Source organism: Heteronotia binoei, chromosome 1 (assembly GCF_032191835.1).
Source record: "Heteronotia binoei isolate CCM8104 ecotype False Entrance Well chromosome 1, APGP_CSIRO_Hbin_v1, whole genome shotgun sequence".
NCBI classification, from domain to species: domain Eukaryota; kingdom Metazoa; phylum Chordata; class Lepidosauria; order Squamata; family Gekkonidae; genus Heteronotia; species Heteronotia binoei.
This window is the reverse complement of record NC_083223.1, coordinates 25674444-25692005: the sequence shown is the minus strand read 5'-3', so window position 1 is coordinate 25692005 and position 17562 is coordinate 25674444. Positions and strand designations below refer to the sequence as shown.

The 17562-nt window shown below is 44.3% G+C and overlaps 1 protein-coding gene across 2 annotated transcripts in view; it reads left to right on the top strand.

Annotated features, from left to right (window-relative positions):
* SHLD1 (shieldin complex subunit 1) overlaps positions 1-16536 on the top strand; it is a 51566-nt gene extending 35030 nt beyond the window's left edge. Inside the window, exon 3 of one of the 2 annotated variants that reach the window (XM_060257929.1) lies at positions 15292-16536. In XM_060257929.1, the coding sequence (XP_060113912.1) occupies positions 15292-15788 (497 nt within the window). In that variant the 3' untranslated portion in view covers positions 15789-16536. Of the gene's footprint in view, positions 1-15288 lie in introns of both variants that reach the window. The other variant, XM_060257921.1, reaches the window with a different exon arrangement.
* Positions 16537-17562: the final 1026 nt, after the last annotated feature.

The following is a 17562-nucleotide window of genomic DNA, read 5'->3' as shown; positions in this document are numbered from 1 at the left end:
CGGGAGTTCGGTACGCCGGACGTAGATGCCTTTGCAACGCAAGACAACACTCAATGCCCGCGCTTCTTCACCCGCGGCCAGCCGTCTCCACTGTCAGCAGGGGACGCCTTCCTACAATCCTGGAACGGCCTAATGTTGTACATGTTTCCACCAATTCCTCTCATCATGAGAGTATTGCAGAAGATCATGACGGACAATGCCAATTGCATCTTAGTGACTCCGTGGTGGCCACGTCAACCGTGGTTTACCACTCTCCTTCTGCTGTCTCACGGACTCTTTCTCCGCCTCCCGCAGACTCAGGACCTCCTCTCTCAGCAGAGGGGCAGGGTTCTTCATCACAACCCTACTCTCCTCCGTCTCACAGCATGGAGAATCAATTCCTAACTTTCACGCCGGAGGTCCGTCATATCATCCTCAATGCTAGGAAACCAGCCACTAGAAAGGCCTATAACCTCAAGTGGAAGCGTTTCTCTAAATATGCAGAATTACATTCCTTTCAACCTGAGTCGGCAAATATTAATCAAATTTTAACCTACACCCTGACGCTCTCCAAAGCTGGTCTCTCTCACTCCTCTCTGAAAGTGCACTTGGCATCTATCTCGGCATTCCATCCTCGCATTGACGGCTCCACTGTATTCTCGCACTCCGCCACTAAGGCTTTCCTGAAGGGAATTTTCCACCTTCACCCTCCAATTCGCAAAATACAACCTGCTTGGAGCCTATCCTTGGTCCTCAGTCAGCTAATGAAGCCACCATTTGAGCCAATGGGTTCCATCTCCTTAAGCCTTTTGACATGGAAGACTGCCCTTCTAGTAGCCATCACCACTGGCAAACGAGCAAGCGACATTTGCGCTTTCAGATCAGACCCTCCGTACACTATTTTTCACCATGACAAGGTGGTGCTGCGCCCTGATCCTGCCTTTTTACCTAAGGTCGTATCGCCTTTCCACCTTGGGAAGCCTTCCGTCTTGCCTGCGTTCTTCCAGAATCCTACAGACACAGCCCAACGCACTCTGCATCACCTAGATGTACGCAGAGCTCTGGCCTTCTACATCGAAAGGACTAAACAGTTCCGACAGGACAATAGACTCTTTGTCTCTTATGCTACCCATAATCAGGGTACCAAAATTTCAACTCAAAGATTCTCCAAGTGGATTACCTCCACGATATCTTTATGCTATGGACTGGCTAAGCAGCCCATACCTGAGCACTTGCGAGCTCACTCTACCAGAGCTGTCGCAACCTCTACAGCCTTCTGTAAGGGCGTTCCGATGGAGGACATTTGCGCTGCCGCGGTCTGGTCGTCCCCATCTACCTTCGCCTCGCACTACGCTCTTGACGTTCGTGCCCGGCGTGACACATCCTTTGGGCAGGCTGTGCTGAGATCAATCTTCGACTAAGTCATCTGCGGACTTGTGAGTACAAATTCATTTTGCTTATTCTACTCTAACTTGCAGATCTTTTTTACAGATCCAGCACCCGCCTCCTGCAAGGTAGCTTGCCAGTCACCCATATGTGGGACTGCACAGAGACCACGATGAAGATGGACAGGTTTCTTACCTGTAACTGATGATCTTCGAGTGGTCATCTGTGCAGTCACACATACCCACCCAGCCTTCCCCGCTGCTGGACTATCACATCATTTCACCTTGTACACCTACCCGGCGGCGGGAAGAAACTGAGTGGGTTGGCCGCCTCCCCCTCGTCTGGGCATGCGCAGTCGCTGCTCCCTCCCCGGGACGAGGGGAAAGGCGCGCCAAAAATAACGCTTTAGGATTGCTTTGAATTCTCCGAGATGGGCTCGATCCTGCGGATAAACCCATATGTGTGACTGCACAGATGACCACTCGAAGATCATCAGTTACAGGTAAGAAACCTGTCCTTAATGATGAGAGTAAGGGGGGCAGAGGCTGCCAGGTGAAGAAACAGAAAAAAGGTAAGTAGGTGGCAGGAGCTCTTATGGTGGTTTCATCAAAGGTTATTTGTTATAACAGCAAAACATATTCCATATTCTGTGACAGTGTAGTTCTGAATAACTTTAGCTGGGGAACCAACTGTAGGTGAGGGTTATTGTCCTCATGAGCTGCTAGTGGTCTTCCTTGTGGCATCTGATGGGCTGCTGTGGAAAATGGGATGCTGGAATAAATATTTTGGGGTTTTCCTTCGCCCATCTGTATGCATTTTTCTTATGCTATCCTCACAATGGCCACAGTGCAAATAAAAGATCTGTATAATATTTGTCAATGGAACTAGTGGTTGTTCTAATTAAAAAGTCTACATCAGTGTATAGTATGAAGTAGACCTGGTATTATTGAGAACTTGCAGAAGTTGTTGTTTGCTCCCTAGAGTTGTTCTTGATTACATTCCTGTTTGCTTCTAGGATGTCCAAGAACCCAGGAGAAAAGAGGGTAAGCGAGACCTTTTGAAGGTAGTAGATCTCCAGTGAGCAGTAATACTGAACATAAGAGAAGCCATGTATGTTGGATCAGGCCAATGGCCCATCCAGTCCAACCCTCTGTCACACAGTAGCCAGAGAAGCCAGGTGCCATCAGGAGGTCCATTAGTGGGGCCAGGACACTCCCACTGTTGCCCCCCTCCACCAAGCACCAAGAATACAGAGCATCACTATCCCAGACAGAGAGTTCCATCTATTAGTTGTTGTTCAGTCGCACAGTCGAGTCTGACTCTTTGCAACCCCATGGACAAAGTCATGCCAGGCCCTCCTGTCTTTCACCATCCTCCAATATACCCTGTGGCTAATAGCCACTGATTGACCTCTGTTCCATATGCTTATCCAATCCCCTCTTAAAGCTTTCTATGCATGTAGCTGCTGCCACCTCCTGTGGCAGTGAATTCCATGTGTTACTTTGGGTGAAGTACTTCCTTTTATCCATTTTAACTCAACTGCTCAGCAATTTCATTGAGTGTCCACAAGTTCTTGTATAGTGATAAGGGGAGAAAAGTACTTCTTTCTCTACCTTTTGTATCCCATGCATAATCTTGTAAACCTCTATCATGTCACCCCTCAGTCATTGTTTCTCCAAGCTAAGAGCCCAAGCGCTTTAACCTTTCTTCATAGCAAAAGTGTTCCAATGCTTTAATTATTCTAGTTGCCCTTTTCTGCACTTTTTCCAATGCTATAATATCTTTTTTGAGGTGTGGTGACCAGAATTGTACACAGTGCTCCAAATGAGGCCGTACCATCAATTTATAAAGGGGCATTATGATACTGGTTGGTTTGTTTCCAATTCCCTTCCTAATAATCCCCAGCATAACATTGGCCTTTTTTATTGCAATCGCACACTGTCTCAACATTTTTAGTGAATTATATACCACAACTCCAAGATCTCTCTCTTGGTCAGACCCCACCAGTTTGAACCCCATCAATGTGTATTTATAGTTAGGATTTTTGGCCCCAATGTGCATTACTTTGCACTTGGCCATGTTGAACCTCATTTGCCAAGTTGACACCCACTTGCCCAGCCTCAACACCCTTTGGAGTGCCTCACAATCTTCCCTGGTTCTCACCACCCTGAACAATTTAGTGTCATCCATAGACTTAGCCTCTTTGCTGCTTACTCCCAACTCTAAATCTTTAATGAACAAGTTAAAAAGTATTGGGCAGTCCGAGTTATATCGCCTTGAGCTCAGCGGGGGTCTGCGGATCGTCTCTCCAGCGGCCCCTCTGAATCAGGCGGGGGTTTTCTTTTGGCATGGGACTTTTGCAAGAAGCCAGGGGCATAGTGGCGGCTGTTCCTGTCCTTTTTGAATGCCCCAAAGCTCCACCGCCATGATACCTAACACAGCAGTAAGAGGTGAACACCCGACCGCTTGCTTTCTTTTCTCTCAATAACCTCCTGATGTATTGCTTTCCCACCTCAAGCATGGCAATTCTACTTGGCAAGTAAATGTGCTTTCAATACCACTGGCTAATAGGTCATTTTACATAACAACAAGCGGGTCAGTTCAAAGGAAGGGAAAGAGGTGGATTCCACCCCCACTTTCCCTGTGAATGAGGCTTTGAAAAGTTAAAGAACAACTTTGAGCATTGGCAACAATCTGAATTGGACTGAACACAGATACCTAAATCGACCTGGATTATAATTGGATATGTGTGAAAGAAGCTATTATCTGGCTGCAATATGGTCTGAACAAAAATGAGATATATTCTAGAGAGATCTGTCTTTGTCGTCTGATTGCGACTGAAATGGTAACATCCAAAATCACAGCTGGAGGAGATTTGGAGAGGCAGACTAACTGGGTCTCTGAGCTACTTTTCAACTTGCATTAATAGACTTATTTGTTGACAGAGAAAAATGGCATTACCAAGCGAAATGTTTTATAAAAAAGACATATTACGTAGCATAATTTCTCTGAAACAGGATCTTGGTTCCTTAACAGAGTTGATTAAAAAACAAATGGGAGCTTTTATGCTGAAAGCTAGCGAAATCTCAAATCTACATGAGCAGAGTGTTAAAGAGATCCTGGTGACATCTGTGGAACTGGAAAGGGAGAGTGATCCGCTGGGAAACGAACAAAAGAAAACCAAAATGGAACCTTATGGCACAGTTAAAAAGAAGGACTGGAAATCGAGACTGGTTGAAGTTTTGTCGAGAGGAATAAATGGCGTGAAATCCTTCCTACTTTTACTGAGAGGGATGACTGCATTAAGGAGAGAGAAGGTGTACCTCAGCCAAAAAATCAAGATGTGGAAATTTTTCAGGAAGAAGGGTTTTTGAATTGTCTCTCTCTCTCTCTGGGTAGTCGGATATGGAACTCTCAATAAGAACTGATATGCAATCTTAAGAGGCTAAGTGAGATTTTTGGGTTAAGTGAGATTTTTGGGTTATATTAAGCTGGCTCAGACTGTGCACAGTACACACACACACATACAGAGAGAGCGTGCACAATAGCAGAGCAAAAGCAAGGCAGAAGTCTATTTTAGATAACCACAGCCTAGGTGCTGATGAGTGAAGTCACAAAAGGCCAGTCTGTAAAAATCAGGTTGGCTGCAGTCTTCCCTGTCAGTCCTAACCTGCTATTGACATTCAGGTAATAAAGAGCATATTGAATGTAATATACCTCCTTAATTAGACATAGATCTGGCTATGCCATTGGTGATGTGGCACATAAATGACAGAGCCCAGTGCATTGTGGATGTTACACTGGATGGAGACCAACAGGACTAAGGTTCAACTTTTGCCAATCACTATATTTATTTATTTAGAAACTGTCTATTGCTGCCTCTCCAGAGAACCTGCTTGAGGTGGTTTACAAAGTAAAACCTAAGGCAAAAACATCACATAAAAATAATTAAAAATTAACTACTGTTAAAAACCCAGAATTGAAAATCCTGTCAGACCATAGCCAGTATGGTATAGTGCAGGGTAGGGGACCCTAACCTTTCTGAGCCTGTAGGCATCTTTGTAATTCTGACACATAAAATGGCTACCACATAATAGCTGGTGCTGTTGGAGGTGGAGCCATCCATTTTAAAATGGCCATAACTCTTCATAGGTGCTAGATGCCTTACTGATTGGCTTGAACAGGGTGACATTCTGGGCCAGGAGCAGATAGGGTTCAGGAGGGGTAGTTCAACCTTGAACCATTGCCTAGTTCTATATTACCTGACAGAAAAATACACCAATTTCCCAAATGGCATCCTTTTCATAAGATTTATTGATTTGAATGGAGCTTTTGATACCATCCCTAAAAGAAGACTGGGGAAATCTGCAATACGTCACAATTGATAAAAGGGTGCTATGGCTCATGAAATAACTTCATGTGGACTTTACAGCTTAGGTCTACTATAGCTATGGTGGTGAGCTTACTGAGCCATTTAATCTTGATAAAGGGGTTAAAGCAGTGCTGTCTTTTGCCCCCCCTCCCCTTTTTTGTTCAATTTCTATATGGATGATCTCTTGACTTGCTTTAATGAACTTTGTCATCTATCCCATTTGGCCAATTGCAATTTTCCTGTCCTGCTTTACACTGATGACTCTGTTCTGCTCTCTCAGCAAGAGTTGGTCTACAGAGATCATTAAACATTTTATTGGAATATTGTATTAAGGCCTGAAAATAAACTACCAAAAAATTAAAGCAGTTGTTTTCTCAAAAAAAAAGAGAAAAGAAATCCTTCATTGTTTAGATGGACTCTGAATGGGGAAAAAATTCAGCAAGTGAAGTAATTTTCATATTTGAGTATCCTTTTTGCAACTAACCTAAAATAGGGGCCTCGTCAGTTACTGATAAGGAGAAAAGCAAAAATCTGTGCCAACAGCATACTACGCTTTTAATGAAAGGGGGGTTGAAACTATGTTCCAGGTCTGTTCAAGTCTTTAACCTAAAAGTCATTTCTGTTTCCTTTGTGGAGTAACCATAAAGATTATCTCAGTAAATGAAAATAGTGACCACCATCTTTTATATTTTCTGAGCAAATCGTTAAACATCTCTTGCTATGTAGCTGGGGTGGCTCTCTGTTCAGAACTCAGCCAACCTTTCTCCCCTGTAAGGACCCAAAACATCTCACATTGCTCTCCTCTCCTCCAGTTTTAGCCTCACAACAACAACCTTGTGTAGTGGATTAGACTGAGAGTGAAGGCCCAGACACACTGGTGGAGCACACTGGGAACTGCTCCTTGCCAGGCTGCCACAGCAGAGCACTTGGGGAACCCAGCTGCGTGGCAGAGGACTCTAGGAGTTTGTCTGGGGCCAGCTGTTTCAGTGGAGGACGGAGCTCTCACATATGTTGCTGCAGGTGGGGCCTGGATTGTGCTGTAAGGAGAGAGATGGGACCCCCCGCCCCCGCAACCAGTCTCGCAGGCTTCCACTTACATAACTCTAATAGCAACTTTCAGTGTTTCAGGCAGAAGCTCTGTTTAACAAGATGTCTTTTAATCTACACAACCAATCAGAAGCTCTGCTGTATAAAAACCCCACCCAACCCTACCCACTTCCTGGTGGGGACCAAGAAAGGTGTTAGTGGGCACCATGGTACCCATGGGCACTGCACTGGGGACCTCTGGGATAGACTGATAGGTTTGTCAGCTTCCAGGTGGGGCCTGGAGATCTCTTGCTTTTACAACTAATCTCCAGCTGGCAGAGATCAGCTCCCTTGGAGAAAATGGCTGCTTTGAAGAGTGGACTCTATGGCATTGTACCATGCTGAGGCCCCTCTCCAAGCCCCGCCCGTTCTCAGATCCACCCCCAAAGTCTCCAGGTATTTTCCAACACAGACCTGGAAACCCTATTAAGACTGAGGATAAAAATTGGAGGAGGAGAGGGGGGAATTGGCAGAACTCCCAGTGCAGGATCATTCTTCATTGGAAATACGCCTTACATAAGAACATAAGAGAAGCCATGTTAGATCAGGCCAATGGCCCATCCAGTCCAACATTCTGTGTCACACAGCGCCTTACCTCTCATTTCTTTGCCATTCCACACATAATAAGAAAAGAGCAAATATTTAATTTTCACATTCAGTAGCCTTCACTAAAGACCAGATTCCACACTGATAAATGAAATATAAATACTCTGTAAATGTTTGGGTTTTTTTTTTAAATTATGGCATGTAAATCTAAAAATATATATTCTATAAGTAAATATAATCCATACAATATTTTATTGAAGTAAATTGAAAGCTGGGAAACTGAAATGTGACATCCAATTAACGAGTGGGGCAAGCTAGAGAAACATAATGGTGGTTGGGCTTTTTTCTGAAGCCATATGAGGGCAGAGTTAAAAAGCTAGACTGGCTTGATTTTTAGTTCCTTTCCTTCTTGGCCTTTTTAGTGTTCTATACAATGTTTAATTACAGAGAATTTTTTCCTTACTGTTAAGAGAGAGCTCTCTTCTTTTGTGCCTCCAGTATAAATGTCATTTTGTAGGTCAGAAAAACATTTTTTAAAATTTTTTGCTCACAGTTGCTGTTAAAAAGACCTTGTAAGGGAAGAGAAAAGTGGACAAATAAAAGAAAACTCCCCCTCAGAACAAATACAATGTGCAAGGGGGCGAGGATGTCACTCTACTAACACTGTGAATTCCCTTTAATAAGCCGTATTAGAAGTGAAATGAGCCTTTATTGTTTGTATTTTGTGGGCCACATGGTTCTCTTTGAACAGGATTTCAAAGTTATACAGATTGCTGTTCTAGCCTTTGTGATTCTATGAATTATAAAAAAAACAAACCCTGAGCTCTTTTTTCCTCAAAAGAAAACATATGGCTTACATAAATAGGTAGTCACAAATCTCAAAACTTCCTGAAGAAAAGAGATCATAAACAGCTCTCCCCTTGTGAAAACCACAAAGCCATACTGCAGGTCACTCACCTGGGGACACTTTTGACACACAGTCTGTCAAATCAGGGAACCTTCCCTACCCATGGCATGTAAGAAAACATTGTCTTTCTGAAAGGACTTCCCTTACCTGACCTTTCTCTAAATTCTACTATTGGCCATGGTGTATGTGTGTAAGCTGATCTCATGCAGCCCTCAAATAATGACTGAAATGCAGTATGTTGGTGCCAAGCTGGTTCAGCTGGTCAAGACTAGCCGGTAGGTTGAAGGGAAGCAAAAGGCCTGTTCTACTTAATTCTGTTCAGTCTCATGGATGTGCAGCTGGGTTCAAAGGACGTGAACCTGAGGCCATACATCCTTCAAGACCATTCCACCCCCTGGCCATTGAATTTATTATGAAGGAAAGGAGAAAGGCCCCTTCTTACAGTTTAATGGAGTGGTCTTCCACCTGTCTAGACCTAATTTGAAACCCCAAATGGCATCCTAGAACCTAGAGAGATTCAGGAACATATAAGCTTCCCTGCTGGATCAGAATAGTGGTCCATCTAGTTCAGAGACCTTTGTCACACAGTGGTTAGCCAGTTGCCCTGGAGGGCCAAGAAACAGAGCATAGAAGCCCAGGCCTCTCCTTGATATTTCCTGCTAGCCCTGGAATTCAGAGGTTCATCTCATAATGTTCACCATGGCAAAGCTTATGTCAGGAAGTCCTGTGACATCACAGTCACATGCCATCACAGTCACATGCCATCAGAATCCTATGACAAGAAGAGAAGGAATCATGGTTATACCAGTTTGGTGTAGTGGTTAAGTGTGCGGACTCTTATCTGGGAGAACCGGGTTTGATTCCCCACTCCTCCACTTGCACCTGCTGGCATGGCCTTGGGTCAGCCATAGCTCTGGCAGAGGTTGTCCTTGAAAGGGCAGCTGCTGAGAGAGCCCTCTCCAGCCCCACCCACCTCACAGGGTGTCTGTTGTGGGGGAGGAAGGTAAAGGAGATTGTGAGCCGCTCTGAGACTCTTCGGAGTGGAGGGCGGGATATAAATCCAATATCTTCATCTTCTTCTTCATCTTCATCATCCTATGAATTATAAGGGTGGCCAAACTTGTGTAATGTAAGAGCCGCGCAGAATAAACACCAGATGTTTGAGAGCCAGGAAGGAAGGAAATAGAGGGGGAGGCAGAAGTGAGAGAGAGGCTGAAAGAAAGCAACTTTAAATGCCTTCTCTAAGGCACTGGCTGGCTTGGCTTGGCTTGAAGAAGTTTTAAAGAGACAAATGCCTTCTCCAAGCTGACCGATGGGACAGTGGGAGCTTTGAGAGCCACACAATATGTGTGAAAGAGCCACATGTGGCTCCCAAGCCACAGTTTGGCCACCTCTGGCCTAGTCAGTCATCTCCACCAATCATCCAATGCTTCTCACTTGTTTTGGTGGTCCAGAGTTCCCCCTTATCTATGAATCAGCTTTCTCTGGAGAAGAAGAAGAGAAGAAATTGGATTTATACCCCATCCTTCACTACCCAAAGGAGTCTCAGAGCATCTTACAATCTCCTTTCCCTTCCCCTCCCCACAACAGACACCTCTCCTAGAATTGCTCTTGAGCAGAACAGTTCTGAGAGAGTTATGACTGACCCAAGGTCACTCCAGCAGGTGCATGTGGAGGAATGGGGAATCAAACCTCCCAGATAAGAATATGTTCACTTAACCACTAAACCAAACCTGGGGAATGTGTGTGAAGCATTAATTGGAAAACTGACTGGTGAGATGACTAGGCTGGGGAGAGAAGGGAGAGATGGATAAAGAGAACTTTGCTTTGGCCTAGCCATCTTCCCATCAATTTTACCAAGTTATCTGCAATGGAAGCATTTGGAGCATTCTATTATTCCTGAGGCAGAGGAGGCTTCCTGTTGCAAGTGAGAGCCAGTTTGGTGTGGTTAAAAGCAGCAGACTCTAATCTGGAGAACTGGGTTTGATTCCCCATTTCTCCACATAAAGCCAGTTGGGTGACCTTGGATCAGTCACAGTTCTCTCAGCTGTTCTCTCAAGAGCAGTTCTCTCAGATCTCTCTCAACCCCACCTACCTCACAGGGTGTCTGCTGTGGGGAGAGGAAGGGAAGGTGATTGTAAGCTGCTCCGAAACCCCTTCAGGTAGTGAATGGTGGGGTATAAAACCAACTCTTCTTCATCATCTCTGCATTCTCTCTGCTCTAGGATGGCTACTTAAAGGTACATGGAACAGTGACTCAGAGACACAATGGAGGAGTCACTGTTACTCTTTGTAAAAATGAATGTTTACAGCTATAAACACTACATTTTGTGTAGTGAATATGTGTGTTGGATATAGAATCATAGAGTTGGAAGGGACCTCCAGGGTCATCTAGTTCAACCCCCTGTACAATGGAGGAAACTCACAAACACCTCCCCCTAAATTCACAGGATCTTCATTGCTGTCAGATGGCCATCTAGCCTCTGTTTAAAAACCTCCAAGGAAGGAGAGCCCACCACCTCCTGAGGAAGCCTGTTCCACTGAGGAATCGCTCTAACGGTCAGGAAGTTCTTCGTAATGTTGAGCCAGAAACTCTTTTGATTTAATTTCAACCCATTGGTTCTGGTCCTACCTTCCAGGGCCACAGAAAACAATTCCACACCATCCTCTGTATGACAGCCCTTCAAGTACTTGAAGACGGTGATCATATCACCTCTCAGCCGCCTCCTCTCCAGGCTAAACATCCCCAGCTCCTTCAACCTTTCCTCATAGAACTTGGTCTCCAGACCCCACACCATCTTCGTTGCCCTCCTCTGGACCCGTTCCAGCTTGTCTATATCCTTCTTAAAATGTGGTGCCCAAAACTGAACACAGTACTCCAGGTGAGGTCTTACCAGAGCAGAGTAAAGCAATACCATCACTTCACGTGATCTAGACACTATACTTCTGTTGATACAGCCCAGAATTGCATTTGCCTTTTTAGCCACCGCATCACACTGTTGACTCATGTTCAGCGTATGATCCACTAAGACCCCTAGATCCTTTTCGCATATACTACTGCTAAGACAAGTCTCCCCCATCCTATAACCATGCATTGGATTTTTCCTACCTAATCATACCATATCTTCATGACTGCTTTTGCTCAAGTTTAAAATTAAAAAACATCATAATAAACCCAGGCTTTTGTGCCAGATTCATAACAGTAGATATATTTTTGACTCTATTAACATTCTGTACCATCGTGTTGCACAAAGACTAGACAGACTAGCATCAGTCCTTTGATTTGAATCGTGGTGGTGATAATACCGACAAAGTACATCACTGTGATTCTGCCCCTTGTTTAGGTGTGACAGCACTGAATTTTATTTTAAGACCAAGAATAGCCTTGTTGATCTTAAAATAAAATTGATTGCTGTAACACCTAAACAGAGTAACTGGCTTATTTGCTATATACTTCTGTGCTTTATTTTTGCTCATAGACACACAGAGAAACTCATGACAGTGTTGCTGCTTGAGAATGCCTATATATAGTAACAGGGAATTGCAATCTGTGCTTCTCTTTAAGACCATTTCTGCAGTAGTGAAATCCCCCACATTGGCATTTTAAAATCTCCAAATTATGTCAAAATTTCTGCAATAGATTTTGCCTCCCCGGGTGCAGACCCAAAGTTTTTGCCTTGTTACTCTGCATTTTCCGAATCTCCCGTTTCACCCCTCCCCTCTGAACTTGCATTTTTCAAGTGGGGAAAGCGGGACCTGAAGTTATTTTCTCTCTGTGTCACCATTTCTGGCATTGCTTTTGTGTTCTCGTCCCCCACCCACCTTACTCATGTCACCACTGTTGTTTTTCCGGAGGCATTCACCATTTTTAAAAAAGCAAATTAAAGCTTGTTGCGTTGTTGCATTGCTTAACTGTTAATATAGGCTGGTTGGGCAGGTGACCCCACCAACCCCAGTGCTGTGTCAAAAGTTAGACCTGACTTTTCAGTGTCTACAGAATTGCTCTACTGCGGAACTAGTGCCACAGACTTGCAGCATCAAGTGAAGCTTCAAAGTGATACTCGTGAGGGGTAAAAATGTACAGTGGAAATGGGTTTTTTTGAGAAGTAAACTGCAGGGAATAGACCGTGGCAGGATCACGGTGTAATTTAGGCACTCAGTCAACTGCCTGTTTCCTCCAGTTTTCTGCAAGCCTTGGAAGGAGCAGTTGGGAATGGAAGATGGATGGGGAGCAGGGCTGCTTAACCCTTCCACTTCCTACCAGTTGGCCTCTTGAAATTGCCTTCCTCCCTTCCCAAAGCTGCTTTCCCATCTGTGGGAAACGGGTGTGGGTGTGTGTGTGTGAACATAGGGTGCCCTTGAGACTGGGACCAAAGCAGCGGGGGGCACCATGTTATTAGAGGAAGTCCAAGGGAAAGAGTTCAACTCTTCTGCTGGCACACTGCTCAAGATTCTAGCCTCCCACAATGCGTTTCCATTTAAAACAAGAAGAAGAAGTTGCATTCTGCTTAAGCCCTGAAAGTTGTCATGGGGTAGTGGATAAAATGTTGAATTGTGGGAGATCCAGGTCTGAATCCCCACTCCTACCATGGGAGCTCACTGGGTTTCCTTGGGCCAGTCACAGACTCTCAGCCTGACCTACCTCACAGAGAAACTGGAAGAAGAGTGAATGATGTTGTAAGCTGCTTTGAGTCTCCCCGCCTTGGAGGCAATAGCAGGATATAAATAAATACAAATCAGTGTGTGTAGCTTTGTTCATGTATTGTATTTTCTTTCTCCTGCTTTTTAGTTAAAAGTTCTCTTCCAAAGCAGGCAGCCTTAATTAAAATTCAAACCACTATTCATTTTTTTTAAATTTAATCCAGTTTTTAATTTTTATTTATACCCCACTCTCCCCCCAGTGGACACCCCAAATGGCTTATCACATCATTTCCCCCTTCTCCGTTTTATCTTCACAACAACAACCCTGTGAGGGGAGTCTGATGGAGAGACAGTAACTGGCCCAAGGTCCCCCAGCAAGCTTCAATGGCAGGGTGGGGATTTGAACCTGGGTCTTCCCGATCCTAGCCTGCATCCACAACACGGCACTAGCTCTGCGGGTGGGAAGGGCTCCTGTGGGCAGCTCATTCTCTAGCCTTTGCAGTAATCTTTATCCAAGGGGAAGAAGGGCTACAGGCTCCCACTGGCCCTTGACCTTCTGGCTGGGGACAGGGGCCCTTCCTTTCCCTGCAATCAAAGTCAAAGCTGCAGGTACCTTGCATTCTGTTCTTGTTAATGTAGGTTGTGTGTTTATTTTTTAACAAGCTAAGCCATCAGACAAGCTTGGTGATTATGTAATCAGGTAGTGCAAACATGCACAATATTTATACTGAAAATTGGAAGCTCTAAATCAAGTTTTATCAAGCTGACTATACACTGCTTAAAAAACAGAGAAACTGTAATGTACTGAGTGATGAGACTTGTTGAAGGCAACATACTTTATTGGCGAGTACATCACAAGAGAGAGAAACGCGGGCCGGGCCCCGGTTATATACATACTCTGGAACAACCCTCCGTCTGGCCAGGTCCAATCCTAGCCAGTTAAACTTCCCACCACAGATCTTGATTGGCGGGGCGTATTAGCGAGCTACTTCCGGGGACCAGTGGGCTTCCACTGGTCACCTCCGTAGCGTTCGCTGTGTTGTAACATCAAGACTCAAATGCAAGATATAACAAACACATTTGTTTGTGCAGTCCTAAGCATACTTACACCCCTTTGAGTCTGTTGTTGTAAGTGTCAAGTACCTTGCCAGTATAGGGTTAAAACTAAAGATTGTACTGCTAGTTGAAATGTTTCTTCTTTGGAATGTCTTCTCTTCTCCTCTTATCTGTCCTTTGCTTTCCCAGCCTTGGGTAACTCTTTGCATCTGCTGTTTAGATATATGGAACTGCCTTCATTGTAACAATGTGTATCTCCTTTGCAGCCTTGGGAATGAATGTTGAATATCTATATTGTTCTCAAAGTAAAGCATAGTAAAGTTATTGTGGGAAAGTTGGGGAGGGGGCTTGCTAAATTCTTGCATTGCTTGTTGTAATAATTTAATATTGCATTCATGCATATTCATGCTGGTTCTAACTCAGACCTAGTCTGGGCTGGTCTGCCTGCCTGAAGCCTTGAATAAATGGAACCTTTTGAAATAAATGGACTGTTTATTGAGTGGACAGGGTGGAAGCCTGACAGTAAGCAGGTTTAGAAGGGTGTGACTCTGCTCAGGATCGCACAGTTAGCATCTCATCTCTACAATGAAGCAGACATCTTTTCAGCAAAAATTGTGTTCGGGCAGTACAAAGCATCATAAGAGATTCGTGCTAACGTTCTGTTTCAGAGCTGCTTTGTTGGGAACACTATGGGATTTCACGTCTTTGATAAGCAACCATAATGGGAAGGGGGGCAAGTATCCAGGTCAGTTATTGGTGCTGCAAGTTATTGAAGGAAGGATAGGATAAGCACGTTCTTACTAGTTCAAATTACAGTTATTCTCTGATGTATCTTCAGAGACAAACAGGTGCCTTGAAGACAATTATATTCTTGCAGACACCCCACTGAATTTCATGTGGATTTGGGTCTCTAATGCAAAAATACCAGGTATCCCCAATTTTATTCAGCCTATCAGCACTTTTGGAATTTTGAGGGAGGGGGGAATGGGCTGCACCACAAAACAACCTTTGTGACAAAAGGAACCGATCCCAAAATGTTGAGATGTTTCAAGTCAAGCATCCTGTTTCTGAAAGAATGTTCCCAAACACAAAGGTGTTTTCCTGGTGTTTTGTTTTGTTATTTTAAGCAGTGTCTGCTTCTGTGAGGGGACTGTCTCTTTGCATTGAGGAAAGAAGCAGATGGATACTAGGAAATCCATCTGAGTGTGCTATGTTGGAAGTCAATGCCCCAACTATATTTGAATGTATTGATTGGCTCACAGTATTTGAGTTGATTTCTGCATCAGTAACATGATTTTCAATTTTGTGTTCCCAGCAGATCCTGACAGTACAATTTTTGAAGAACATCCCACTGGAGCTAGCAGAAACTTGTTCCCCAAATCCTGTGAAAAGACAAAGTCCAATAATTGTATGAATTCAGAGTCCTTCCAAGCTAATGAGCATCTCTCATCTCGGACACCTGAGCAAAAGGACGGAGAGCCCACCATTAAAAAATCTTTGGATATTTTTTACAGTACCTGTTGTCCAAAGAAGCAATTTGGTGGCAGCCCAGAAATTGAATCAGCTTCACAATGCGTATCTGCCAAAATTGCAGATTTGGTCAACAGAGAAGGAACGGAATATGCACTGCAGAGTCTCAGGGTAGCCCAGATGGTTTTGAACCGAGATGGTAATAAGGTCTTTCCTCAGCATTCCAGTGGTACCTGCTTTTCAGCTGCTATGGAAAGTAACGCTAATGTGGAGAAAGGGGAAAAACTCCCTGGACTTTCAGATGATGTCCTTCAGTTTCTCTTAAAACAGAATGTTACAAAATGAACATGGCCTTGACATTAGTCCATTTCTAAGCACAGTTTTTCCTGTTTTTTCATGACATCTGCTGACAGTGATTTCTGATAGAACTATTAGATCGCACACAAGGACAAGGATTCCACCAGAGCATCAGTTCACCAGGATGTATTCCACATCAGAAACTGCTGTTTTTATATATATACATATATATATTCATATTGGTGATCCTCATTGCTGCTGTTGTTAGGGATTGAAGAGTATGTTTGCCAGTAAGGTGCTGAATCGTGCAGCTTGTATGCTTGTAAAATTGAATTCTGTAAAGTCAGGTGGTGTCTCCTCAGACTGACTCACCTCTCCAAGATCTCAAGCGGAGGTTCTTTCCCTGTCTTACTGAGATCCTTTTAACTGGAAGTTCTGAGGACTGAACCTGGAACCTTCTGCATGCAGAATAGTGCTCTGCCACTGAGCTACAGCCCCTCTGCAAAAACCAGTGCAAGGCTTGGGAAAGGAAAATGTACCATATTACTTTAACAATTTAATTGTATCATAAGGCAGTGAGACCCGTGCCAGCATGAAGAGATGTTGGCTCATTCTGTACGCAGATTTTCTGTTCCAGAAGCTCAAAAAAAATTGGGGGGGGGGGGGGGATGGGATCATGTAGGGCAAAATGTGTATGGAGAAGGGTGGGCAACAGCCAAGGCAGCAAAACATTAAAAGCCTTTTGAAGTGTACCTATTCAGATCTCCTGCAGAAATAAAAATTGTATTGTTATGTATATGGAGCAAAATGATGCCCAGCTGACTGGGAGCTGTTGGGTTGTCCTGGCTGAATTGGGTTTGTAAATGCTCCGATCCGACATCATCTAACATTTTCAGGCTGGCAACACTGGGAGCAGGAATAGTATCCAGGACCATCCATGGGAGAGGCCAGCCGTATAAATTACTTAAGCCAAAGGGAGGCCTGGAACAATCTGCAGAGGTCAGACTTCATCATGACTGATGCCTGGACCAGAGTGTGGGGCGCATCTGGAGGCCTTGAAGCTCCACTCCAGTCACCTCTTAAGCCCAGGATGCTGGCAGCACTAAGACAAAGTGAAAAGAATCTCAAGCGGGGTGGGGGTGAGGGATCGACTGACTGTCAGCAAAAAAAGGGCTAAATCCTCTAGCCTCTTGCTTTCTTACATATGGTTTCCAAATAAAGGGAATGATTGCTCTGGGGTTTGTGGGGGAGGGAGGAGGAGAGTTTCCCAACCCAGTGGCATATAGTATGTAGAATCGGTTACACCTCTTGGCACATCACACCTAATCTAATCATGCCCGCTGCTATTGTCACTTGCCTGCTAATGGTCATTTGGCATCTGAAAAATAGGGTTGGATCCAGCCAGCTGTTTTTGTTGACTCTCATGCAATTCCCTTGCCTCCTACAGCCCCTGTCCCACATGGCTTCTGTCCATGCAGGTTCTGTGATTCTCAGTATAGCCTGATTTGATGGCCAGAGGGGGACCCCTCCTTCCTTTTTCACCAGCAAAACACCTTTCTTCAATGAGTTAACCTTAAATATGTTACCTTGTATGCATAAGGTAACCCATGTTGCTTCCCTTTGAGGGGGGGGGGGTGCAGATTATAAAGCTTGTTGATAGTGTTATACAGTGGATTACTGCTCTGGCTATGTCTTAGTTGGCAGGATACAAATATGTCCCCATTCCCTTTCTACTGTTTGCATACTTTGCATCATGGCTAGGTAAACATGATGATGAACTGCTGAATATAACACCCCTAGGGGAAATGGAGCGTGGAAGTGT